Genomic DNA, 27,359 nt, shown 5'->3' on the forward strand with positions numbered 1-27,359 from the left:
CACGATTGGTTCAACAATAGTTTTCCCATCTCAATTTTTGCTTTTCATATCTCTCTCTTCAATACTCTCTCTCTCTCTCTCTCTCTCTCTCTCTCTCTCTCTCTCTCTCTCTCTCTCTCGTGAATATGTGCATCTGCAAGAGGCAAGAGCAGCAAAAAAAAAGACTCAACTAAAGCAGACATGTCATTACAAAACTATTTATATTTGGGCTTCTTTGGTTCTTTCTCAACACATATACTAAATCTAATTTTTTTTTCTTTTCAGCAAAAGGTAAGTAAAGTAAATCTGATATTTTTGAGTTACTAGGTGTCTTAGGCTTCACTACTTCATACTTGAGTGAGCATTTTTAAAATCAAAATCTCTCTTTTTAAATCTGAAACAAGATCTCTCATTTAAATTTTTTTTTTTTTTGGGGTTAAAAAACACAACAACTGGAGTATTTATGAGGAAATGCTAAAACCGGTTCAATCCCACCGATTAGGAGTTCTGCCGATTGAATTGGCCGTTTGTACAGTTTATCTGGGAGATTGTAGGAAACTAGCATTAAAAAACTAACTATTCAGTTAGTTGGCCCCGTTTGCAAAGAATTTGTGATTGTAACAACTCGAGCCTTAGAGGGTCGATTTAGGGCCTATAAATCGAGCCTGTAAGGCTCGGTTTACCTTGTTTTCCATGCCAAAAGGTCCACGTGGAGTACACGCGGAAATCGAGTGTCTGAGACTCGATTTCCACGCGGAAATTGACTCTCAAACACTCGATTTCTACGTGGAGAACACGTAGAAATCGAGTCTCATAGACTCGATTTACTTAAAGTAAAATCGAGTCTCTAAGACTCGATTTTTACGCATTCAGGCCCCCCCTCACACGTCTTGGTCGTGTCCATGTTTTTTGTCTCTTTTGGGCGTGCAGTATCTGACTATGCCATTGTCTGTGTTTTTGAGTGATTGGTCATGTCAAATGTTTATTTTGAATGTGCAAAGCTGACCAGCCTACTGTGTTTTTGTTTTTGGTCTCTTTTGTGAGTGATTGGTCATGTCAAATGTTTAATTTTGAATGTGCAAAGCTGACCAGCCTACTGTGTTTTGTTTTTGGTCTCTTTTGTGCATGCAGAGAATATCTGACCAGCCTACTGTGTTTATTTTGAATGTGCAAAGCTTATAAAGAAAAGTCTGACCAGCACTGTTTTGGCATTGGTCATATCCGTGTTTTATTTTTGGGTGAGTGGTCAGTAATAAAAAACTCTCACACAACCTCTCACACAACTCTCAGAAAATATTTTGACTGCCTCACATAACTCACACCTTCAGCAACTTCTATCACAAAACCTCTCTCAACAACTCTCACAAAACATCATACAACTCTCATAAACTCTCATACATCAGCAGCAAAACATTGCTCCTCTCACTCTCATACAATCTTAGCAGTATATTTGCTCATCCTCATGTCAAGTAAGGGTCTCCTCCTCACTATCTAGTTGGTTGTTTAGTGTATATAGCTGCTTTAAAAAGTGTTGCTTGCATTGAATTTGTCATGCCATTTCTTGATAAAATATTTGTTTGTATTAAATATTTATATTTGTTTCCTAATAAGATATTTGTTTGTATTAAATATTTATATTTGTTTCCTGATAAGATATTTGTTTGTATTAAATATGTATATTTGTTTCATAATATTAGTTTTTTTTTTTTGAGTAACCGGCCTGGAAGCCCAAGCAGGGCTCCTTATGTATATTAGTTGGTTGTTTAAATATGTATATATATTTATATTTATACAATTATATGTTTAAATATTTATATATATATATATTTTTATTTATTTATTTATTTATATTTATATAAATATATTTATATATTTATATAAATATATTTATATATTTATATATTTATACAACTAAATGCAAATATAAATATAAATATATATATATTTATATAAATATATAGATTTATATTTATATATTTATATATTTATATTTATATATTTATATAAATATAAATATATGTATATATTTATACAACTATATATTTATATTTATATATTTATACAACTATATATTTAAATATTTATATATTTATATAAATATATAAATAATAGACACATAAGGAAACAAAAAAGAAACAGGTTCAAAGAATTGTGCAACCTCCAACTTTTATGAAATTCCAACCATGAGAAAGACATTATTGAATACAGTAAAAGCTATGAAAATAATTGGGTCACCGGTCCAGTTGCACCTAATTAAGCAGCTAGCATTTTTCCATTTTCTGGATGACATATTAGCTGATCCGAAACAAATTTACTGTCATGACGGATTTTTTATTGTATGATTTTTATGACTACCATTGTCAAAATTTGAGTTTGTATATCACATCTAGTATATTTCACTGTATATTAATGCCTTGATTTTCAAATTAGATGATATGCCTAATTTGATTGATCATGATCATATTCACATTAGTGTTTTTTATTTTCTTTTGTCTGATGAACCCTGCTCTATGTTATTTCATTAATAGTAGTGTAATAGGGTATGCCATTAATTTCCGTAGCACTGGAATGATGATATTTTTATTTATATTTTTGTTAGAGCTGAGTTTAAAATTTGTAATGGGGGTGAGTTTTGTTTTTAGTTTTTTTATTTGTTTGAGTACGAAATTATAATGATTGAGTGTGTTTGTATGTGATGTGGGGTGAGTATATGCAATTGTTACACTTTTAGATCCCTTGTAATTTTTGTACTTTGAGTAGATAGAAAAGGTTTTGTAATTCGAACATAAATGAAAGAGATAAAATATGTCACTAACATAAATTTCCTTGGCTTGGCTCTCTAATAGGTTCACAATCTTTGAAGAATATTGATATAAATGTATACTTCGGTGGACCCCTTCACAATCCTGAAGGGATTGACGGATTCCCATTTAGAGGGGAGGGTATCGAATGCTACTACATGATGTTACGTCGTAAGTTGAAGACGTTGAATGATTTGAAGAGGAAAATAATGGACGAATTGAAATTGAATTGTACTTGGTATGACATCAAGATTATTTATCGTTACCCACAAGAAGTCCTTCATGAACGGATAAATTATGGGTATATGGCGATCAAAGAAGATAAACATGTAAAGATGATGTTTAATAGGATCCAGAAAATGCCCCAAGTAAATGCTGCTAAGTTGTATGTAAGTTTGGAGGCGCTTGCAGATAACACTACTGAGGTGGTGCAAGAAACAACTACGGCTTTACAATTTACAGCCCTAGATGATAGATGCACTACAATGGGAGGGTATACAATGGGAGGGTATACAATGGAAGGGTATACGATGGGAGGTTATACGCTCCCATCTCAAGATCATGTTGCTAATACTAGTGAAACCCTCTATCCTCAACAGACACATTTAGAGGAGGAAGACGAAGACGAAGATCATGTTGCGAATGATGGTGAAAATGTTGAGGTTGTGGATGAGTACGAAGAGAGGATTGAGCAAGGCGACTTTGAGAACGATGTGGATGAACATGAAGTCGTTCCCAATTTTGAAGAGGAAAATATGGAGCACCATGATGAAGGTGATGCAAATGATGATATTGGTGTCCAGCATAATAGAAATACGACCACTGGCTACAGACCTCCTGCTGAGTCATTCTACTCAAATACTTGGGAAGATATGGTTGATCCTTCACGTCTTCAGATACCATTTGTCTCTACTTGGGAAGATGGGATGCATTTTTCTAAAGGGTTGGCTTTTGCAAATAAAGAGGCGGTGAAGCATGCATTGATAATATACGCAGCAAATGATAATAGAAATTTTATAATCCGGAGGTCGACCAAAACGAAATTGTGCGCCGCATGTGTTGACGACAACTGCAAGTGGTATGTTGGGGCATACATGAAGACTAAATTCAATGGTATGTGGATGGTCACGTCTTATGTGGGTCCACACACTTGTATACCCTTTGGCCTAAAAAGAGATGGTAGAATGATGGATTCGCATTTTGTTGCATCAGAAATTGTGGGAAAATTGCAAAAAAATCACACTGCACGTATTGATGAGCTATGGGAGATCATACGTACTAAGTATAATCATGAGCTTTCTTACTATAAAGTATGGGACGCAAAACAAAAGGCAATTGCTAAGATATTTGGGGATTGGGAGGAGTCTTACCAAAAGTTGCGAAAGTTGTTGTTGGCATACTTGGATGAGGACTCAGGTACCCAGTACAGCTATCACACCATACCTAGGCCAGACGAAGGTACTGCGTTACTATGCTATGTATATTGGGCATTCGCTCCATGCATTGCTGCATTCCAATATTGCAGGCCAGTGATTAGTATTGACGGGACTCATCTGTATGGTAAATACAAAGGGGTATTGATGATTGCAATGGCAACCGATGCTAACCAAAAGGTTTTGCCTCTCGCCTTCGCTGTTGTGGACAAGGAGTCAGGGGCTAGTTGGGGGTGGTTTTTAGAGTGTCTCAGGACTTCCATAGAGCATGTCATACCTAACGATGGCATTTGTATTATTTCTGACCGACATAAAGGTATCAAATGTGCCATTCGAGAGTGGCCTAGACGTGAGGACGGAAGAGAACAGGTATATCACCGATATTGCCTTCGACATGTTGCTAGCAACTTCAACAGACACTTTGATAACCCGATTCTAAAGGCATTGGCCTTGAAAGCTGGATATGCGAGTAATGAAGCTAAATTTAAGTCCATAATGCAAACCATTAAGGAGGCCGAGATTAATTTACTGAGGGGTGTAGACCCTACTGATACGCGGATTGAACGTTATATGCCGTACACATATCTAGTGAGTGAGGATGTGGAAAAATGGACCCAGTCACATGATGGTGGAAGACGTTACGGGGCAATGACAACCAATATCTCCGAGTGCTTTAATGGGGTACTTAAAGGTGCCCGCAGTTTGCCCATTGCTGCAATGGTTCATTTCACTTGGTGCAAACTTGTTGCATATTTCCACGATCGACATAAAAAAATTACTTTTGATCTCTCTCAAGGTAAGCTGTGGAGTGATTATGCAATGGAGATCTATAGCAGAAATGAGCAGAAAATTGCATGACACACTGTGAGGAATTTTAATCATGTAGAGGGTGTATATCAGGTGGTTACCCCGTACAATGACCATAGAGGTGGAGGGGGAAACCACAGTCATGAAGTGCGCATATTTGCTAGAACATGTGGTTGCAGAAAGTGGCAAAACTTGAAGATCCCTTGTTCACATGCAATTAAAGTTCTTCAAGGTCTGCATCTCAATGCGACCAACTATATTGACCCATGGATGTGGGGTGGGTGAAGGGATGGTGGGGCTAAGGGATGGATGTGCGGTGGATGGAGAGGGATCGAGGGTAGGGACAACCTGAGGGGTAGCAACAGGCGGACGAGAGCAACGTCCGACAGGAGCTGTGCTCGTGCTTGGGCTCTCAGTAGTGCTTGGCCTCTGAGTAGGCGCTGCCACAGGAGTAGTTGCCTCCTCATTCGGGGCCTCAGGTTCCCGAGGTCGTACACGGCCAATCTCATGCACTGCCTCCAGCACATTAATAATGTCATTGTGGTCCTCCGTGCCCACTGGGTGACGGCGCATCATACGGACATATCCTTCAATCTGCACATGGAAAAACCAAGTATATTAATAATGCAATATCAAAATGAAGAAAGCCAATCAATAGTATAATAAAGATTGGTTCCAAATTGATACGGCAACTAATAATTGGAAATTATAGGGACACCAAGTGTTACATTGGACTAAATTGAAATTAGCTTTTGTATTAAAGATGTAGTTAGCGGATATCGTGTTCTCAAAAATGCAAATTAAAAATTCAAATGAGGAAAAAAATTAAAAATAATAAAAATGGAAAGAAGAATGTATACCATAACTCTAAAGGCTGAAATACGAGATATGACCTTAGAGCATCCCAAATTAGATTTGTATATGAACAAAGTTCTCTATAAGGTAAATCGACAAGATTGTCTATAAGCAATCTTAAGTAGACAACAATTTAAAAGGGAGGTTTGATGCTAAGCAAACATTGGACCACATAAGAAGAGTTCTCTAAACAGTGGTAAACTAAGTAACAAGTATGGTAAGATGTAGAACACGTGGAGAAGTTACCATTAGAATGAATTTAGCACCGGGGATATCGATAAACCTTCGAGTTATCCTTGTGAACCAATCGAAGTACTCGTGCTGTAGAGGCATATCACCAAGCACTGCTTGACAATGCCGTTGAAGGCGATGACCCCCCTCCGTGAGATGCAAAGCATGTCTCCGCATCCAATCAACACCGATCTTCCCCCTCAAATCAATGGCATGAAGCACCGGGTCCGTGTTAACATGGCGGGGAATTTCTTGGATCATCCCAAATTGCCGAACGACATGATCCGGTGTATGTTTCTCTACTAGATGGAAACATACAAGCGACACCATTGCCGTCCACACTGCCCTCCCTGCAACGCACCACGGCGTAAGGTTCTCGTATTCATCTTCATACGGCTGCCACACCACCTACAACAGCCCAAAAACAAATATGCAACACATTAGGCAACTATCTTTCTATTTCAAAGTTCAGCAAATATATATCTTGTTCTTGAACATGTTGAACAAAGCATTTTCATACCTGGTTTGGCAACATTAAAGCTATTTGCTCCCGATACCTGTCCCTGAAGACCTGGGCGGGCCTATTTTGCTTGTTTGGGACCCACACCCACCTACAATCAAGAACAGGGGATCAATATCTACAACTTCCCAAGTAAGATAATATTATGATTAAAACTATAATGTAATCAGATATAACTACTAATAGAATCTTATAGAAATTTACTCAATTAATAATATCACTAGAATAAAAAAAGTCCTTATAAAAACAAAGCACATACAAGCCATATGACAATGACAAAATTAGAGTATATTAACGTAATCATATATACTGAAACTCTGTTTAACATTTTTAAATTTTGACATAAATGATTCGTACAACCCTTTTAAATAAAAATAAAAATTTATATTTTAAGTTACATGATTGTAAGCTTAGGTAATGATCACATATTGTAAATGAAGTTACTAAGGTACAGACTTACTTAAGGGACAGTGGACCACACACTGGAGGACCATAAGCACCCACTGGTGGGCCACGCTCAACTGCCAGGCACAAATAGGGGAATCTAGCCCACGCCCAATACTAGACCAACAATAAACACCCACCAATCTGACTGGCTTTCTTATCGCTTGCCTTGCATAACTCTCGGTACAGCCATGCAAGGCAAGCACTTCCCCAACTATACCTTCGTGGGTTGCGAAGGTCTTCCAACTGCTGCACCCACATTAGATGCACCCTATCACCGGATTTGTCCATGAAGATTGTGTCCCCCAATAGCGCTAGGATGTAGCATCGTGCGTACCTATGCACTTCATCGTCTTCAGCATTAGGCGGCAATGGATCGGCAACTTGCTCCAAAAGCCGTTTGATGAGAATCCTCTGGCCAGTACGTTCCAGATGGTCTTCATTGGTAGGTCGAAAGCCAAGGTACTCATCGCACACATTCTCCCATTCTTTTTGTGTGCTCCCTGTTATAGCGTCACCATTAACAGGAAGTCCAAGAAGAACCTCCACATCCTGCAATGTGATGGTGACCTCACCATGCGGCATGTGGAATGTGTGAGTCTCAGGCCGCCATCGCTCCACTAAGGCCGTTATCAGGCCATGATCAATCTCTCTACCCAGAGTCCTGAGAAGTCCCTCCGAACCAAGTGCCTTAATGATGTCAATCACTCGATCGTCCACCATTGGCTCTCGATTCGAGAACTCTTCACTACGGGCACGACATTTAAGGGACCCTGGATCCTGCACAAAACATAACCATGGATTAACATATGACAGCAAGTTGAGTGCAATAGAAGTTGTTTATAGTATTTATAACACCCACCATGGATTAACATAACCATGGATTAACATACAACTTATAAACATACAACTTATTATTAATTTCTAAAAGCTAGTTAATAACTTGATGCTAACTAAGAAAATTACACTTTAAAAATATTTAGGTCATAAAATCTCTTATTGGCATCAATGTTAAACATTCGTTTTTTCTAAATAAACATGTAATATTCATAGAAAGAAAAGACTTAGAAACAAATCACAGGGGGAGGGAATTAATCCCTTCTCTATCTTGTGATTTAAAACGAAAATTTAGTGAGGAAGAGATAGTGTTAAATCTCTCATTTGGCTCCATTTTATGGGCAAAAACACTAGCCTTCCTAAAAATATGATTTATAAACCCAAAAAAAAAAGAGATAGATATTAGAAGGATCCCCCTAATTAAAATACAAATAACCTATTTTCGACTAAAAAAAATAATTTTAAATTTTAAATTCATTTAATTAAAACCAAACTAAAGTCCAGGTTCAAAAAACGAAATTCACCACACACAAAAAAAAGTGAAATCTTTAGTGGTGTGTTTTACCTGCCCATTCCAAATGGCTTCTGATCGATGGTTGGGCTGCAACGTCAACACTGACGTGTCAATGGGGCCAGGCTGCGCATGGTTAATCTGTCCAGCATTTGCAGCAGTCATACTGCACAAAAATGATAAGCAATTAGCACATACTAGACATTATTGAAAACAAAAACAAAAACAACCTAAAAAATATTGTCAATAATAATACATAATGAAACAAGGTATGCATTTGATGTTACATCTAACTTTTTCTTTTATATAGGTTATTTGAACAAACCTCTAACAAAACCACAAAATACAAATAATTATTACTTTCAAGCTGCATCCATCTAATAGGTCAAAAATAGAGCACAAAGGAACAATCTCTGTCCCAAAGCTTTAATTAAGCAACTTGTTGTTGTGTATGTATTGCATGGTTAGCAGAGTGCATATGAGAGAGAGAGAGAGAGAGAGAGTTCAATAATTTGAATAACTGATTATTGACAATTATATGGCATTAGATTTTTTATTTATTACAATATGCAAAATACGAGAAATAATTTTAAAAAAGAATTCAATATGCAAAATAATTTAGTTTAGTTATCTAAAAGAATTCAATATTCAAAATGCTAAAGCTTGTTATTCCCTAGAATCGTCAACAACACTACAACACTGGCTTGAAGCTGTAAGTTCATATGCTTATACCAGACATGCTTCTTTCTAAATTTGATGCAGTTTTGTTCTTTCTGCTTTTTTTTATGTTTCCATCTAAAAATGGAGAAAGTAATATTTTCCTCAAAACAATCTAATTTTGGTCAAGTGATGGTTTCAAAAACGATTGCTGTATTAGATATTAGGAATTTAGGGGACATGTATTCCTAGTCACTTCTCATAATAAGACTTAAAAAAGAGAGTCAAACTTGGCCAATGTATGCTTCCTATATAGGAATTGGTGACTTTTTTTTTGGATGAAATTTCAAATTGAGCTCAAGTTTTGGGCTTTTGAATAGTGGTCTAGCTAAGTACATATCTTCTATGGATTTATATTTTTGGATATTAATAGGTTCCATGTTGTTAGTCCCCAATTAATAGGTAAGGAAGTAGAATCACTGGACTAATGGGCTTTGTTAATCTTTGTTTTTTTTCAGATTGATCCACGCCATCATTATGGACACAATTTACACTTCTACTATGATGTCTGCTCTGATAGCAAGAGCACCCAACCTTTCTTCTACTGGTACTCATGAAAATTAACTTTTTCTTTCTTGGTATAATTGCTTTTGATTTAGCCTTATCCTTCTTTATCACTGATTTCTAACTTTATTTTTCTCCTCCTCTGAAACTGAAGGTTGGATGTTGGTGATGGTAAAGACCTAAATCTTGAAAGGTGCCTAAGGACTGTTCTACAACGTCAATGCATCGCGTATCTTGGACCAGTAAGTATTACTAATCATACCATCTGTTACTGCATTCCAATAATACACCCCCTCTCCATTTTAAATGTGTTTATTTCATGGTTTAGATTAAATATTACAAATTTAAGTGTATCCACTGCAACATCATTTAAAATTTTAAGTAACATGGCTCTTTATACATTAGATCCAAAAAATAATATCTTAACTGTGAAATGGACCCCCTCCAATCTTGTTTCTTCATCAAATTTGTTGTGTTCAATTTACATGCACACACTCCCATAAGCATCTTTGCAACCTAGATAAGTGCCTACATAGATAACTAAGTGGCTTCTTATGAATGTGGATAAGTGCATATATTTCACTATTTCACTGTTATAACTTTACATTCTCTGTCGTTTGGTATTACAGAAAGAGAGGGAAGCATATGAAGTAATTGTAGAGAGTGGAAAGCTTTTATACAGGCAAACAGGGATGCTTATTAACACAGTTGAGGGTTCTAAGTGGATTTTTGTGCTCAGCACATCAAGGGCTTTGTATGTGGGTCAGAAGAAGAAAGGTGTTTTCCAGCACTCAAGTTTTCTATCGGGAGGTGCTAAATCAGCAGCAGGGAGATTAGTTGCCCATGATGGGGTTCTTGAGGTACTATCTATAACATAGCATAGACACAATTATTGATTTTTCATCATGTTGCAGTTCAATTTCTAAGCCAAATGCATCTCTCTCTCTCTCTCACACACGCACACACACGAACACACCAGCATCTTATATATTGGTCTGTCAAAGAGAAATTTGGATTTTTAAGTGCTTTGCTTATTAATTTGTCTTATTTCATTTCTAAGTGTTTATCTACACAGCAGTACATTCTACATTTCTTATGGTCTTTCTAAAACCTACCAAAGATGAATCTGAAGCATCTGTGTTATCTGCAATTAAATACCCAAATTCATCCCCTTCAAAGCCACACCACATGTCATGCCATTTTTTTGTCCTCCTTCATCACAATAATATACTCAAACAAAAAAAAAAAATAAAAAATACTGATGTTATCTAAAATTCATCCCCGAAATTTGTCTTAATTCGAACATAAAATTCGAATCTAAAAAAGTAAGTAACTGAGAAATGGCATACTTGAAAAATGGGAAGGAATTGAAGCAACAATATGGGAATGAAGAAGAATGCTTCTTATACAAAAAAAAAAAAAAAAAAAAAAAAAAAAAAAAAAAAAAAAAAACAAACAAACAAACAAAACGAACTGATTAAATTGCAAAATGCATAAAGGGACTCACCTTTTTTTCTTCTATTTCTTTTAGATACCGCGTAGGTGAGCGAGAGAGTGAGAGGGTGACTGAGACTGGGTCGGTGAGGCTGAGAGGGTGAGTGGGTTGGGGCCAGCGTCGGCGACGATGACGCTGAGAGAGTGAGAGGAGGAGAGGGTGAGTGAGAATGTCGGTTTGTTGAGACAGAGAGGCGTTTGACTGATGAGGGAGAGTGAGTGGGTGGGTGACTGAAAGAGAGGGTGACTGGGTTGGGGCCGGCGTCGGCGACGGTGACGCTGAGAGAGTGAGAGAAGGAGAGGGTGAGTGAGAGTGTCCGTCTGTAGAGGCGTTTGACTGATGAGGGAGAGTGAGTGGGTGGGTGACTGAAAGAGAGAGCGTTAAATTCAAAAATATGTTATTAGAAATCGACCTTCATAGACTCGGTTTCTAGGTCCACGTGGGTCCACGTCAGTCCACGTCAATGGCACGTGACACCAACATGGAAATCGACTCTCTGATGGTCGATTTTCAGATGGCTGCCACCTGGCAATAACGCCACATCAGATGCCACGGACCATCAAAACCGACCCTGTGAGAGTCGATTTATACAGCCCAAAATCGATCGTCATAAACTCGAGATGTTATTAACCCAATTTCTTTCAAAACCGGACCTATTAACTAGATAGTTGGGAAATTATGCCTATTTTCCCATTTCGTTCGTTTATCTGGATTTACTTTTATTTTCGATTTTAACTAATAACAGGACCAGAATATGATCTGGTTTTCGATTAAACCGGTTGAATCGGATGGTCTGGTCCCTTTTTAAAACCATGAGTAGATAGTAGAAGTAGATTAGTATATTTCTATACACTCGCCCACATGAAAGACCACGTGCACACGTATCACCTTTTAGACACCTGGACACTCACACTAGGAAGTCTCTGTTTGATTCACACCAAATTGGGAGCCAGAGGTATTTTGTCCTTCACTGGCAATGTTAACGAGAAGTATTTTTTTGATTCATACTCTGAAGCCTTCTAGCTTCTTCATTTTCTGTCAGTAGATTTGACGAGGCCGGGTTGTTCGTCGACGCGGAGGTCGTGCTTCCTTCAACCATAGGGTCGAAGAAGCAGCGCTGCTTGGTTCTGTTTTTGCTGGATCTCTGTGACTGTGACTTTGTTAGAGGCAGTGATTTCAGAGTTGCCGAGAAATCTAAAATTCGAATTCCAAGAAAGTCAAAATGGTACTACACGAAGAACCACCGATCCCGGTTTCCTCGTTGCTGGAGCCTGCTTACGGCGAGTGGTCTCAACACGAAGAACTTCGATCCAACGAGTTCCAGACCCTGCGAAATTTTCACGCTGTTTTCGATTTGGAGAACTCTTCAGGTCTTTTCTCTCTCTCTCTCTGTGCTTTCATCAGTGTTGAATTGTGTTGACCTGTGTGATTGGATGGATGATGGAAGCACTTTGGTACTTTTTAGTGAAAAAAGAAGAAAAAAAAAAAATATGTCTATAATATTTTTAATACAAATTTTAAGCGGTAGATTGCTGCTTCTTGTTATTGTTAGGAAAAAAAAAATTTGGATCTTTTTTTTAATTTTCTAATTTATAATTTTTTTTTGAGGGAAATTCTCTAATTTATAACTACTTGTTACTTGTTGCACAGTTTTGATTATAAATTTATAAATAAACTATAAATCTCATTAATTAAGAAAAATAAAGATCAATTATATTAATCTTTGTGAATTTTTTTTTTAAATATTAATTATACATTGAAGATTGAACTGCTTAAACGTGTAATATGTAAATTTTACTAAATTAAAACATAAAGTATAATAAATAAGCAAAATACTTTCTCAAAAAAAAAAGTCTTGATAATAGATATAATAGACAAGCTAATGGATAATTTGATCTGATTTAATACGGTATATTCCTTTGCCTTTATATTAAATAACTTTTGTTTAAATATTAGTATTATAGTATTATTCAAGGTAATATGTGTGTTCATAAATTTAATTTTAAATCACAAACAAAACTTATAAAATGAGAAACATGTGATTTGCTGCAAGTAAATTTCCTATAACCTCATAAATATTTAGATTCATAGTTCAGAATACCATTTAGGGTTAATTATTATAATGTGATGAGTGCATCATGGTCTATAGTGTCCAAGGCAATAAATATCAATATATTTTCTTGCAAGTTAAAATGAAACAAAATTTATAATAAAACAATATATAAAAATAAATACATTCACTTTTTTTTTTTTAAAGTACATTGATTATTTATTATTATTTCTTTTGAGAAACAAGTACATTCATTATTAAAAATTCAATCAAATATCTTATTCTTTAACGACTTTATGCTTCATCTCTGATTTTTGGAGATCCAAAAAGCAAATAGCAAATAAGTTGGGGCCAAATGCACACAATGCCTTTTAACATATCGAAAATAATATAATTCAATGCTAAAAAGATTCCTAAAACCAAAAAAGCTTACATAATACAAGTTCAATCGAAACTAAGAAAAATGTAATGAATCAGGAAAACGAAGAAAATGTAACAACAATTTTCATCATCTGTTCAAATACAATGCTTTGTTTATAATACACATTCTCATGCATATCGTAACAATTGGATCAGATAGTTTTTGAATCAGGACCCTGCGGGTCAATTTTTCAGAAAATTATTCATTATCTAGCTCCAATTTTAATTATTGCTCACTATTCATTTCATACAAACTCATTCAAAAAAGATATAAATAAAATTGAAATCACCCACTAATGAAAATTTAACGCATTCAAAACCTATTATAGATTAATCTACAGTACATCAAAATAATATCAATCATTCTTAACCAATAAAATAAATCAATCAATCTTTGACTAGAAAATCGTAAAATCTATTTATGAAGAAAGCAATATGTGAAAAAAAAATTTGAAAAAATAAGAAATGAGATTAGAAATAAATTGAAAAAGAGAGAGAGAGGGTAACTTTGATGATGGAGATCAAAAAAAAAAAAAAAACAATTGTGATGCAAAGGGAGAGAACATATTTAAATCTAAAAAATTGGAGAGGAAAGGGAAAAAACCATATCTATCTATAAGGAGTAGGTGAGGAAAGGGAAAGGTTAGGAGAAAGAAGCATAACACTTAAAGGATAATAAAATAAATATAATTGTAAGGAAAAAATATAATGTAATATAACAATAAAAATAGATCATATTAATAGTATAGCTTACTACCCCTATGTCAAAAAGTGGAAAAAAAAAATTCCTAATTTCGATATATTTAATTATGGGGAAAATATATTTTAGCTAACGGATGCCCTTAGGAGAGTTTTGACCCCACTTTTATGAGAAATGAAAAAAACTATCAAAACATTAATTACTTTTTTTTTTCTTTTCCCATAAAACTTTCTTTAAATAGATTGTTAACCATTACCCTAAGTGCATCTATTAGCATTTTCCATCTTTAAAAAGTGGAAAAATGACTTTAGGCTTCCTTCCATAGTTATATAGATTTATTTTGAGATGAAATTAATTGTCTTACACATGAATGTAATAACATTTTTTTATAAGATTTTTTTAATAAGATTTTTATGGTTTTCGACATTTGGCGTATGCTTTTGATAATTGTACTATCTATCATCAGTCCAAAATACCAATTAATTTTTAGTTTAGACAAAAATTGAATCTCATATTTTTTATTCAACTATCAGAGATTTTATCAGTTGAGCTAACTGGAACTCACCATGAATCTAATAACTTGATTGTGCATTTTGTTGGATTTTTATGTCCATAGTTATTACCAAAAATAAACAAGGGATAAGTCTAGAAGCAACGAAATGTTTCTAAATATATTTTTGAGAAGTGCTTCGTCCACAATATTTTTACAATACTCCCACAACAAATTCTAAATGGTAAATTATTATTAGTTATAATTTGAAATTATTTTTTTCCCTATAAGTAATAGCTAGTAACAATCTTGCACTTAGGATTTGTTGAGAATGTGCAATGGACATAGAATTTTTTGGATTTGGTTTTCCTCTAGTATTTTTTTTAACTGGGCATCTCTTTTTGTTTTAAATAACAATGATAAGCGATAGTGGGTGATATGGCAGTTTTTTATTAAAATAAAAATGAGATTTCAGTTAAAAAAGTATGGTAATTTATTAAAGAGTATTTGAGGAAACTCGTTATGAGGGGTCAAATATTTATGATGTGTACAAATCATTGTTTGTCATATGGCGTTTTCGGTTTACATCATTCTTAAAAATTACGCTTGTCGTTATCATATGCATTGATAAAGGGACATGTGTCACTATTTTGTACATCCACTGGTTTTAGAGATCCCAACTTTTATGATAAGAACTTTGTAACTCAACTGATCTGGTTGACAGCCCCAAACGTCTCCATGACATCTAGGTTCAAACCCACCATTCTCTGTTGTAACTATCAAATTATAAAATAAAAAATTGAAAATAACTCCAACTATTTAAATACAACAACAAAAAATAGTAGTGTTTAAGAATCCATTTCTCCTAAACTTTACAACATTTTTACAAATTGTTAATATAACTAACTTTTTACTGTTTTCATCTAGGCGCACCATTAATATCATTTTTTCATTTATCAATAATCACTCACCAGATTGACAGTTTGTGGTTGGAGCATTTTTCATACTCATAAATCATAACCTATGACTTATGGCAATACTTATCCAAAAAAAAAAAAATCTTTTTCTATGGTTTTGGTGATTTATGCAACTAAAACCCTGTTGTAAATAAAAAAAGGAAATCATAATCAGTAGAAAATAAAGGGTAAAGTGAGAAATTCTTTTATTTATATTCTATGGTACTATCTATAGCTTATTATACATTGTTGTTTTTGGAGTTCTATGTGGTTAAAATCCTTTTGAAAATACTCAAAGTAGTCCTAAAGAAAGCGACCCCGAAGGTGTTGTTTCCTTCTTTTTAATTATACTTGCCTTATATGCAACTTGACTATCATTCTTTCCGTTTCTGACAGGTGCACCAATTGGTATACCGGAAAATTTTTGGGTAAGATTTCTTTTTATTTTTTTTCATGATAGGTTGAGAAAAGTTTAAAATAGTAAGTAGTAATATTTATACTTTTTAGTGAAATCCTTATCATCAAAATCAATTTGATCAACCACCATTTTCTCAACCAAACTACTAAACATCCTTGACGTGATGGTCTCTAAGAGGGAACTTCATAGTTCACACACACACTTAGATTAGGCTAGCATAAGATTTTAGTAGTTATTTTGTTTTGTTGGACTTTTTACCCGACAAAAATACTGCATTCATATAAAATCAAAGGAAAAAAAATTACATCAATTGAGAGAGCATATTCTAAGAAACAAGGGCTCTCTCCCTCCTCAATCTAGGTTACATTAATGCTCAACATTTTGAACATGTTTTGCTAACAAGTGAGCTAGTTTATTACCATTCCTCCTTTTGTGTGACACATGAAAACTACAGAAATCATGAGATAGGGAAATAATACCATACAGCACAGAAGCTATAGAAGAAGGTGGGGATGATTTTCCTGCAATACTTACAACCCCAAGAGAATCACCCTCTAGAATAATTTCTTGAACACCAATGTCACAAGCAAACAACGAACTCTCTTCAAAAGCTTTGGCTTCAACCTCCATGTGACCAAGAGGCAGTAAAAAATTCTTACTCATTGCAGCGAGCACATGCCTTAATTGTCACGGACTATAACCCCAATCCCAGCCTGGAGTTTAGTCTGAAATATAGCTACATCCAAATTTACTTTGTATACAGGATCTGCAGGTGGAATCCAAGATTGACAGCCAACGCTTTTAGCAATAACAGGAATCTCATTGGCCATTTGATACACTCGAATGTAATCTACGCTCCACTGTATCAAAACTTGGTCTTCACCTTGCCCCATGCCTCTTATTATTCCGATTTGACCACGTCACCCAAGCAACTGTCACCACCAAAGTAAGAGCTTCATCATCTATTTCCCTGGAAAAAATTAAAAACCACAAGAAGTCCCCCAATATACCACGCTTCTTTAGATTAAGAGAGAGTTGGTAAAATATTTTTACAAGCACTCTAACCAAATTTTTTCACTTTATTAGGAATTTGTAAGCTCCATAATTTTCTCCAAAATTTCTTTATATCACTATCAGAGGATCCACCACTTGTGTCCTGATGATCTCTTAAGTCCGTAACTACCTTATAGGCACTTCTAATAGAAAATACCATTGACTGTGGAATTCCAAGTCAAAGAATCATTCGGAAGAGTTGAACTGAGAGGCATTCCCAAAATAATTTCTGTTTCATGCCGCAAGAACATATGACGGATCAAATCAGTTTTCCATTTACCCCTGCTACAATCAATAAGATCACCAACCATAACTTTGTTATCCAAGGTGTTTTGAGGTGACATCACTTTGAAAAGTGTAGGAGCCAGAAGCCACCCGTCAGACCAAATTCGAACCTTCCTCCCATTTCCCACCCTCCATCTCATCCCTTGCCTTATAATGTGTTGGCCGCGATGATGCTTCTTCATAAAAGAGATGGTCCTCTACTCAACGTAGCCTCCACAAATTCACAATCTGGAAAATATTTAGCTTTAAAAACACTATAGGCAAGGGAGTTATGGTCAGTTTGGAGATTCCACCCTTGTTTAGCTAAGAGAGCTAAATTAAATTCCTTTTAACATTTTAAAACCCATACCACCTTGAGATTTAAGAATACAAAGCTTCTTCCAACTAATCCACGCCATTTTCTTTTGGTCACCCTTTTGAACCCATCAAAAATTCATCACCATGCTTGTTAGCTCATCACAAAGAGATTCTGGGATTTTGAAACAACTCATAATATAAGTATGAATCGCTTGAGCTACTACTTTAATCAATATTTCCTTGCCTGCTTTTGCCATCTTTTCTTTCAAATCCAAGAAGGTATTGGATTTTGAATGGCCAACCAATGATGTGAGTCCTAGGTATTTTTGATGTTGATGAATAACTTGAGCTTCAAATCAAGACTAAACCTCCTCTTGAATATTAGTTGGTGTATTCTTGCTAAAAAAATGAAGTTTTTGCTCTATTCAGTTGTTGCCTAGAATTCATGCCTTACACTTTTGAGTATTCTCTACAAGGCATCACATTCCTCAATAGTAGCTTTACATAAAATCAAGCTATCATCAGCAAATAATAAATGAGACACACTTGGACCTCTCTTACAAGTCAAAACACCCTTTAAAGTACCAACTCCAATAACTTTCTGAATCATAGCCGAGAGCCCCTCTGCAGATTTCAAAAACACATAAGGGGACAAAGGATCCCTTGGTGTAAATCCCTAGTTGGGGTGATACAAACTTAGGGGATCCCATTAATCTTCGCAACATATGTCACAGAGGAAATACATCGCATCATTAACTCTCTCCATTTATTGTGAAACCCCAAATTCTCCATTATTTTCTCAAGCCACACCAATTCAACCCTATCATAAGCTTTGCTCATGTCCAACTATAGTCACTTTCAAACCTTTTTTCTTAGCCCTTTCCTTTCTCTCTCTCTCTAACCCAGATCGCCATAGCCGAGCCTTTCCTTGAGCTCCCTCACCACCACTTGCCATTGCCATTAATGGCGTTGTCCTTTCTTTTCACACTGTTTTGACCGAAAGGAAAGAGATATTGCTTCCATTTGTTTGGATATTTTAAAAAATTAAGTAGAGGGAGGGGAGGGGAATAGTCATGTTTGCTAATTTTAAAACAATAGATATGAATTAACATCAAAAGGGAAAATTGAAAATTTAATCTCATTTAAAATAAGTGGAACACCTCCCAACCCCTTCCAAATTTCCCAAATTTGGGGATTTCAAATGAGGGTAGTTCCCTTAAAAAGAAAATGAGGGATTTGGGGAGTAAGATAATCATTCAAATCCCATCAATGGAGGGAATGGAAAGACAATTTTCATGTTTTGAAGTTCGAGGAAATGGAAGGAGTAGAAGGTAGCGCTTGTTCCTCTATAATTTCATAGCCATAAGGGCTGGGTACTTGGAACTGCGAGAGTGGGTCCATTAGCTTGTATTGAAAATTGGAAGAGTTTACAAATGCACATAAGATGTTTGAGAAAAATCGTGAGAGAAAGTTGGGTTCTTGGAAGCAATTGTAGGTGATCTTCTCAAGGTGGCATGCTAAGGAAGCGATAGACATATTTTTGGAGCAAGGAAATGAGGGTTTTTGAATGATGATTAGTTCTATTAGTTCCATTAGTGCTTTCTCATACAGCCTTATCAGTTTCATCAGCGCTCACACATATACCACATACCAAAACCACTGTGCAGTGCAGAAACCTCTCGGTTCTTTTCTCTTGTTTTTTCAAAAATCTTTGATTTTCTCCTCCACATTAACTTCTCACTTTCCATTTCAAGCAAACATTTCTTGAATCAAGAACCTAATGTAAAGTTTTACGTCAACTCCAATTTTGATGTTACAGGTCTTTCTTCGTGAGAATCCAAAATTAAATAATGTGGCTTATATGAAGATGAAACACATTCGGGAAATCATGAACTATGAGCAAAACACAATTGGCCCTTTTACACGAATGAAATCTAGGAAAAGCTGTCATATCTTGGTGAATAACAAGTTGATTGTGGAGGTTCAATATCCTATACTTCAATTAATTAATTACTTTTTTAAATCGTTCTTTTGCATTCTAATGTTATTAACTAGGAGTTTATGTGTGCTCCTTCTCCTTCTTAACATCTTGTTTCGTTTATTTTTAATTTTTTAAGAAGTGTCCCATTGTGGTTATGATTTGAATGAAGACTTTAATTTGTTTTGGTTTTCTTTGCATTCTAAAAATAATTTCAACATAAATTTTCTCGTCAAAATGGATGTTGAGGAGACATGTTCTTTCTCATTTTCACATAATATTTGTTAACTGAGGTCTGATTTTTTCTTTTTCTTTTTTATTTTTAGAAGGTATCACATTAATGAGTAATTTTTAGGTACTCTCAAAGCATGAAGAATGGTGCTCCTTCCTCTTACATTCATTGTGGGGTCCACTCCTAAAATTCGTAATGAGATCTATTGTGAATGTAAGAAGAGGGAGCACCATTTCCCTGTACTCCAAAAGTACCTAAGAATTTTTCCATATTAAAACCTTGTGGAGCATGAGCTCGTTCCTTAATTAGATATTACAGAAGACAATACTATGTATGCGGGAATGATAGCCTTGGATGCAATGCAATGCAAGTTTGCCAATACATCAGATGGATACTCAGTGAGTGTCCAATTGTGAGTATCCTCCTGTCTTCCACTTGTATTTCTTAAATATATCAATTTTAATTCTTCATATGACATTCTAGTTAATGTTTCCTTTCTAGATTTGAGCCCACAAATGAGCCAAACATGGCAGAACTGAAGGTGGTAGTTTATAAATTGGACAAGGGAGTTGAGGTATTAGATTATTTATTTTTTTCAAAAATTTTATATCATATCTATGTGTCCATATATGGTGCTAACAAGATTTTATAATTTGTAGCTTAACTACGATAAACTGCCGCTAGAACTGAGAAATAAGTTTAAGAATCAAGTATGATTCTCTCTACCTAAAATGTTGCAAGTGTGATGCTACTGTTACACTTATCTTATGTTTGTTTATTTTTTTCATCTGAGTCCTAATCTCATACGATACATTATCTGCTCGTTATTATTTTCTTCCTTAGATAATGAGTATTGGTCAGAATGTGTCATTTCACATCGGGGCTTATTTTAAAGTTACTTGCATAAGAAGGTTGGAACGAGCTAATGAATGCGATAATCTACGGGGCAAAATAACCAAAGAAACAATAATTGTAAGTATAAAAATTTGAAATTTTTTATAGTCTCTTATGATAAGTAGTAACTACAAATAAAAATTTATTTCCTTGTTTTAGACTATCGAACGCCCTAAAGGCTTCAACAAAGAAATCCAGATGAGAAATATTGAGGAGACGCTAATATCATTGGGCATTGGTGGCATAGGACCAACATTTCGGTCCATAATTCAAAAAGCTTTTGCCAGTAGATTTCTTAGCCCAACATTTTGCAAAAGGTAATTATAATATACTGTAGCTTTTATGCTTTGCGTGAACTTTCCACTAGCTATCTAATGAATATGAATGGGATTTTCATTATACAGACATAACATCAATCACGTAAAAGGAATGGTTTTATACGGTCCCCCTGGGACAGGAAAGACCTTGCTTATGAGGAAACTTGCTGAACTATTGGATGTAGTGGAACCAAAGGTCTCTCTCTCATTCTGCCCCACATAAAAACACAGTTTCAAAAAAAGCCATTATAATGTGACATATTGCAGGTTGTAAATGGCCCTGAGCTATTAGTTAAGTGGGTGGGCCAGAGCGAGCAGAATGTGAGAAGTCTTTTCGCTGAAGCAAGAGAAGACTACAAGATTAAAGGTAAAGGGATTTAGATCCTCTAGATTTCTTAGGGTACTCTATCAATAAATTTTCTTAAATCCTGACTACTCTTTAATGATTTAATGGTCTAGATTCTGCCACGTCAACATTCCACTAATAATATTCTTAAAATAACAAAATAATGTTGCAAACAAAACAATTAATATTATTGTTAGTGGAATGTTGACATGGCAGAATCTAGACCATTAAATCATTAAAGAATGGTTAAGATTTAAGGAAATCTATTTAGTAGAGTACCTAAGAAATTTAGAGAATCTGAATCCAAGGAAAAGAATAATATATAATACATTTGAGTTAAATTCACATTACATTATGTTAGAATATTAACTATCCTCTATTTCCCTTTCTTTTTCAGGAGATAATAGTTCTCTCCATATAATCATCTTTGATGAATTAGATTCAATAGCAAGGGTAAAAGAATTTAGAATTTAACCACTCATTTGTAGGTTTGACATGATTTAATTGTTAGGAATTGCATTGTTTTATGTAGACAAGAGGTCAATCCACTCAATCAGAAATGCGGGATGGCATTGTGAATCAATTATTGACAATGGTGAGTGAATGCTCTTCAGTCTTCATTATGTTTATAAACATTTCGTATGAAACTGATTTGAGCAATTGAAGTATTTTGAGAATTTTTTTTTTCTTTTTTTAAATCTCGTCCAATATGGAACTTATAAGTTGTGTTTCAGATTGATGGTTTTTCTGGTATAAACAACATCTTCATTGTTGGAACAACAAATCGATTGGACCTTATAGATAGTGCTCTCTTAAGGTATTTTATCCTCTCTTTATCTCTCTCTCTCTTTGTTGCATATACTCACCCTTGTGTTCAAATCATAGACCGGGCCGATTGGAGCTTCTTCTTGAGGTGGGCACCCCTGATGAAGCAGGGCGTCTTGAGATTTTGAGGGTTCACACCCAAAATTTAGATAAAACCTCTTTGCTTGAATCAGATGTTAACCTTGAAGAGATAGGTAAAGTGGCTACTTTGCTTTATTTTGTATATTCATGTATGTGTATTGGCAATTTTAATTATTGTGGTATTCTAATCCAATTTGTTTATTGAAATTAATTGTGTATATGTATGTCTCTTGCGTTCTTTATAGTATTGAAGATGCTAGAATCTCTGACTTGTACTTGCAATGTTTTTCTTTCTGTGCCTGTGATTATATGGGTTGACGCAATCTGCACAAGAGCAGCTTCTTTGACTCCAAATTGGACTGGAGCAGACCTTGCTGGTCTCACAAGATTTGCATTGTCAAATGCTATAAATCGAATCATGGAAAACACTATTGGGCAAGTTGAAGAGAAAAATATCAGAGTAAATCAAGCTGATCTCAAATTTGGCATTGAAGAACGATGTGCAACCAAAAACTCCACAGTTATAAAACTAAAAAAGTACAGGTGGATCAGTTTTGTCTCTACATGGATATAATTTATAGTTCTTTTTTATATTTTTGTACATGTCCGAATTAGGATGTAGCAAGGATATTTTACGGTTGGAACTTGCAACTTCTATCAACTATTAACTTCTGGGAAATGTAGTTGCTTGGTTCTAGCACTTTTTTAAGAAAAAAAAAAAATATTATTATTAAGATTTATATCTAAAGTAGATCGAACATGCAAGAGCTTTTTTTAGTCCTTTAAATTTTAACACCCATAACGAGGAAAAAAAAATCTGATTAGTTTCTTTCCTTACTTGACTCTCATATTTTAACAAATGGCAAATTGCAGGTCAAATGTCCTGGTGGACATCTCCTGTGTTCCTTCTCTTTCTGAAGCCTGCGAGAGAGTTGATCAAGTTGCAAAAAACCTTTGGCATTGTAAATCCCATCACTTTCTTTCCTGCCTTTTGGCAGGACCAAGTGGGTGGTAATCATCTTTGCAACAAATAATAAGTATAGCCTTTCATTTGCAAGTATATTTCTAGTTTTTTATGTGCTTATCATTTTCAACAGTGGGAAAACAACTTTGGCTGCACACATTGTCCAAAAAAATCGTTTTAAACATGTGAATATGGTATGTCTATTGATATATTAACATGAACATACATGTAAGCACACATGTTATACTTTCATTTATCTTGATTTATTTGCAAATGTAGGTTCAACCTGAATCAATGATTGATTTCTCTGAAAAAGAAAAATCACAAAAACTTGTGGAGGTTTGTTACTATCAATATCTAGCCCATGATAGTCATATGTTTTAGCTGTGTTTTATTTTCTTTTTGTACCATTTCTACAATTCAATAGAATAAAGATTGATTTGGATGATTTATTGATCTAGATTAACAAACATTCAGTTGTCTCCTCTAACAAATCTTGTCTTTTGCAAATGCTAAAAGATTTTTGAGGATGCCTTGAAGTTCAGTTCAAGCCTCATCATTCTTGATGATGTTGAGAGGTAATATTATATTTGGAACTTTCTGAAACTCTTGCCATCAATTTCTGTCGTCCACTGTCATCTTATGCTTACCTAAGTCAATTGTTAATGTTTAGATTGGTAGGATATACAGAGGTTGGACAATATCCAAAAGCAATTTCTGAAACTTTAAAGTGTCTACTGAGAAAGCATGTTACAAAGGTATCACCTAATTATTAGCTAGAGATATATTTGGTATTTGAATAGGAAGTTTAACTTAATTTCAATCTTTCTCTATTTCACAATAGGATACAAAAGTGTTTGTGTTAGGAATCACAAGTGAAAGGAATATATTGGAGAAAATCGGAATCTCTGATGTTTTTACTCTCCAAGTAGCAATTCCACCATTGAAAGATGATGATTTAAAAAAGGTAGGTTTTTACAATAGCATCATGTGAGTTCACATAATGTCAAGTAAGAAGTACGTTATGCATAAATATTTTAATTTTTTTTAATACTTTCATTTGTATAATTTATTGTTAACTTCTACATGTCATTTTTTCAGATCTTGTTACACTTAAATATTCGCAATGAGGAAGTAATTAAAGCAGCAGTGTCAAAGAAAGTTAGTAGCTTGTTTGAATTATCTTATAGCTTACTACGCTATTACACTTGCCACTACTTTACCATGTTCCATTTTTGTTTTTATCTTTTCTTTACAGATTTCCCTTAAAAAATTGCATTTGTTGATTGATCTCATCTCCAATGAGAATGCGCATGATTGTTCTAGTGGCCAGAAACATATCGATGAGGGGGACTTTTTGCAGTATTTGAATTACATCAAGTGAGTAAACACATCTTGGAATTTCTCTTTTTAAGTTATCAACACTAACATACCAACTTTCGTGATATATAACTAGTATTTTCAACAAATTATTTCTAGTAAGAGTGCCGGGGAGTTAGCTCAAGGACAAGCCCAGGCCCAAGCTCAAGCGACAGAGAGAGAAATTCTAACCTGCGACACAGAGAGAAATTCTCAGCTTCATGACCAGCAGATATTGGAACTCCGTTCTCAGATTTCTAACCTGCAGTCTCAGATCCAGGCACTTACTGAGGACTTTAGGAGTGCTAATCTGGGGGTCCCTCCTGCGGCTGTTGCCACTCATGTGCAGCCACCTATGCCTCCAAGTCAGCCCTCTTCTTCACATAATGTAGAGCTCCCTTGAGGGACTCATTATTTTAGGTTGATGAATTTTTTTTTTTTTTTAAGATTTTACTCGGAGTTGATATGTTTTGGTGTTGTGTTTGTTGAGTTCCTCATCGCAAGTCCTCTCTCTCTTATAACTTTGGTATGATTTTTGTTTGAGTTAATACTTGGTTAATTTGGAAGTGAGAATTTAAATTTATATCAAAACACAATCTACATGACTATGTATTTGATTATGCCTATCAATTCTATGAATAATATCAATTGTAATTTTGTTATAAGTTTTGATTATCATGATAATCAATTTGAAACTTAAGAAGTTTAGTTGTATAGGAAAAAAAAAACATTGCATACTACTCTTTTTATCCCAATTTGTTTATCTTATTTGAAAAGTCAAACTTTTAAAGGAATATCATTTATTGTCTTGTTTGTCTTATAAAAATATATAAGTTTACAAAACTACTTTTAAATAAATTTATCAATTTTTTTTTAATTTTTAAAAAGAGTTATTCTTAACAAAGCAACTAAAAAATATGCCCAAATTAGATTGATTTTTTAAATATTTGTTAGTTTTCTTTTCAAATAGTTTTGAAAATAAAGTAGGGGTATAATAGGAACATCAGTAAATTAATGACTTTTATTTTTAAAAACAGGACAATATTTTGAGATATCCCAAAATGAAATAGAAGACAAACAAATTGGGATGAAGATAGTATAACTTAAGTATTGTATGTGCAAGTTAAATTATCAGGTAGTGTAAAAGGTAGTGTAAAAGACTGGGTGACAGGTCTAACAATACATTTAAGTGAAAAAGCCTAAGAACACTAAAAATGAAAGCTTTAACACTTTAATGTCAAAAGAGAGAGAAAGTGTAACATGAGAAGTAAAAAGAGACATGAGAAATACGTGGAAAACTCTTTGAAACATATAAAAAACCATTAATGAGCAAGGGGAATCGCCCTTGCACTCTTCTGTTTTCTATTATGTAAAGAAAAATGAAAGTTTTGTACAATGGTGATATTCCTTTCCAAAGGATATCTTTCTCTCTACCTCACTTTCTCACCCAAACTTTCTAGCTTTTCTCTTAGTTTCTCTCTTGGTTCTTGCCCTAATGATTCAGCAATATGTTCCTCTTATAGTTCGAGGAATGCTACCAAGTACATAATGACTAGTGTCAAACAATGATTTCTCCATTTGAATCCTAAAACAGCTACTGTAATATGTAGTGGCTGGACGAGAGATAAAGAACACCAATGTTAAGGTAGTGGGACTAAGGGCGGCTTTGCTGCTACATGGAGAGCAAACCTCGGACAAGGAAATAGACATCATGGATGTTAGGAGTGATAACAGTAGTCCAGCACAAGCTTAGCCAAGGGGTGTTCTATAGCATATGACAAGGGAGGGTTGTTATGCTATCTTCCTTTTGTGCAAGTATTGGTTGTCCATGTCAGGTGCAAATCTCACTCTCCCTCAAGATGGTCATGCCATTAGCACGAGCTAAAGATCCCTCTTTCAACCAGCGTTCCTTTTACTTTGCTCACAGTTGTTCCACGTATACGTCCTAGATCCAACCATGCTAGCATTCTCACATGCCTTGGCTGGTGTATTGTACAAGTATAAATACTAAAATAATGTATTTGTATAGTTCAAGATATTGAAAATACTTTTAAGATATTGTTTAATTTTTAATGAGAACAAATTATCATTAACAAAAAGCACATTTTAGTCCTTACATTTTCAAGATATTCCCATTTTAGTCCATACATTTTATTTTTACTGTTTAGTCCTTACATTTTCAAGCTATTCCCATTTTAGTCCCTACATTTTATTTTTACCGTTTTTAGTCCCTATCTTGAAAAACGCTTTCCGTTTTGGTCCCTACCGTTACATCAAAAACGGAAAAAGCTGACGTGGCAAACGGCAGAAATAAATAATACTAAATTATTGTCCATGTGGCTAAATTAATAATAATAAAATATTTTTTGGCATTAAAAAATGCCACGTCAGCATCTAAATTAAAAAAAGTTAATTTATTAATTTTAACTAAATAAAAGAAATTAAAAACAGAATTAAAAACTAAAAATCATATGAATTGAGATCAATGAATGTTTTGAACAAAAACAATAAGAACACAAACCCAGATCCATGAACACAAACTCAGAAATAAAAAAAAATA

The 27,359-nt window shown here is 34.6% G+C and overlaps 2 protein-coding genes across 3 annotated transcripts; both read left to right on the top strand.

The window, feature by feature from the left end:
- The first annotated feature begins 3,026 nt into the window (after positions 1 to 3,026).
- Positions 3,027 to 9,609, top strand: LOC115965720. Its single transcript, XM_031085019.1, has 2 exons — positions 3,027 to 4,196; positions 9,594 to 9,609. The coding sequence occupies exons 1-2, from the start codon at positions 3,086 to 3,088 to the stop codon at positions 9,596 to 9,598; spliced, it is 1,116 nt and encodes a 371-aa protein (XP_030940879.1). The 5' UTR covers positions 3,027 to 3,085; the 3' UTR covers positions 9,599 to 9,609.
- A 2,513-nt stretch (positions 9,610 to 12,122) lies between these two features.
- Positions 12,123 to 25,412, top strand: LOC115963230 (vesicle-fusing ATPase-like). 2 transcript variants are annotated; one of them, XM_031082161.1, is made up of 24 exons: positions 12,123 to 12,504; positions 16,147 to 16,178; positions 19,623 to 19,789; positions 20,330 to 20,425; positions 20,515 to 20,587; positions 20,673 to 20,723; positions 20,857 to 20,985; positions 21,067 to 21,224; positions 21,312 to 21,420; positions 21,492 to 21,591; positions 21,968 to 22,023; positions 22,103 to 22,165; positions 22,305 to 22,387; positions 22,456 to 22,589; positions 22,815 to 23,019; positions 23,350 to 23,487; positions 23,574 to 23,634; positions 23,720 to 23,779; positions 23,960 to 24,018; positions 24,114 to 24,198; positions 24,285 to 24,407; positions 24,542 to 24,601; positions 24,699 to 24,820; positions 24,920 to 25,412. In XM_031082161.1, exons 1-24 carry the CDS (start codon positions 12,357 to 12,359, stop codon positions 25,200 to 25,202), a joined length of 2,595 nt encoding a protein of 864 aa, XP_030938021.1. In that variant the 5' UTR covers positions 12,123 to 12,356; the 3' UTR covers positions 25,203 to 25,412. The 2 variants fall into 2 exon arrangements, with proteins under 2 accessions (XP_030938021.1, XP_030938022.1); XM_031082162.1 differs by lacking the exon at positions 20,673 to 20,723.
- Positions 25,413 to 27,359: the final 1,947 nt, after the last annotated feature.

This window comes from Quercus lobata, chromosome 10 (assembly GCF_001633185.2).
Source record: "Quercus lobata isolate SW786 chromosome 10, ValleyOak3.0 Primary Assembly, whole genome shotgun sequence".
Classification (NCBI taxonomy): domain Eukaryota; kingdom Viridiplantae; phylum Streptophyta; class Magnoliopsida; order Fagales; family Fagaceae; genus Quercus; species Quercus lobata.

Coding starts and splice junctions, on each gene's coding strand:
- LOC115965720 (XM_031085019.1), top strand. CDS start 3,086: ATGGCGATCAAAGAAGATAAACATGTAAAGATGATGTTTAATAGGATC.
- LOC115963230 (XM_031082161.1), top strand. CDS start 12,357: ATGGTACTACACGAAGAACCACCGATCCCGGTTTCCTCGTTGCTGGAG. Junction 20,986..21,066: donor TAACCAAAGAAACAATAATT/GTAAGTATAAAA, acceptor TCCTTGTTTTAG/ACTATCGAACGCCCTAAAGG. Junction 24,019..24,113: donor ATTCTTGATGATGTTGAGAG/GTAATATTATAT, acceptor GTTAATGTTTAG/ATTGGTAGGATATACAGAGG.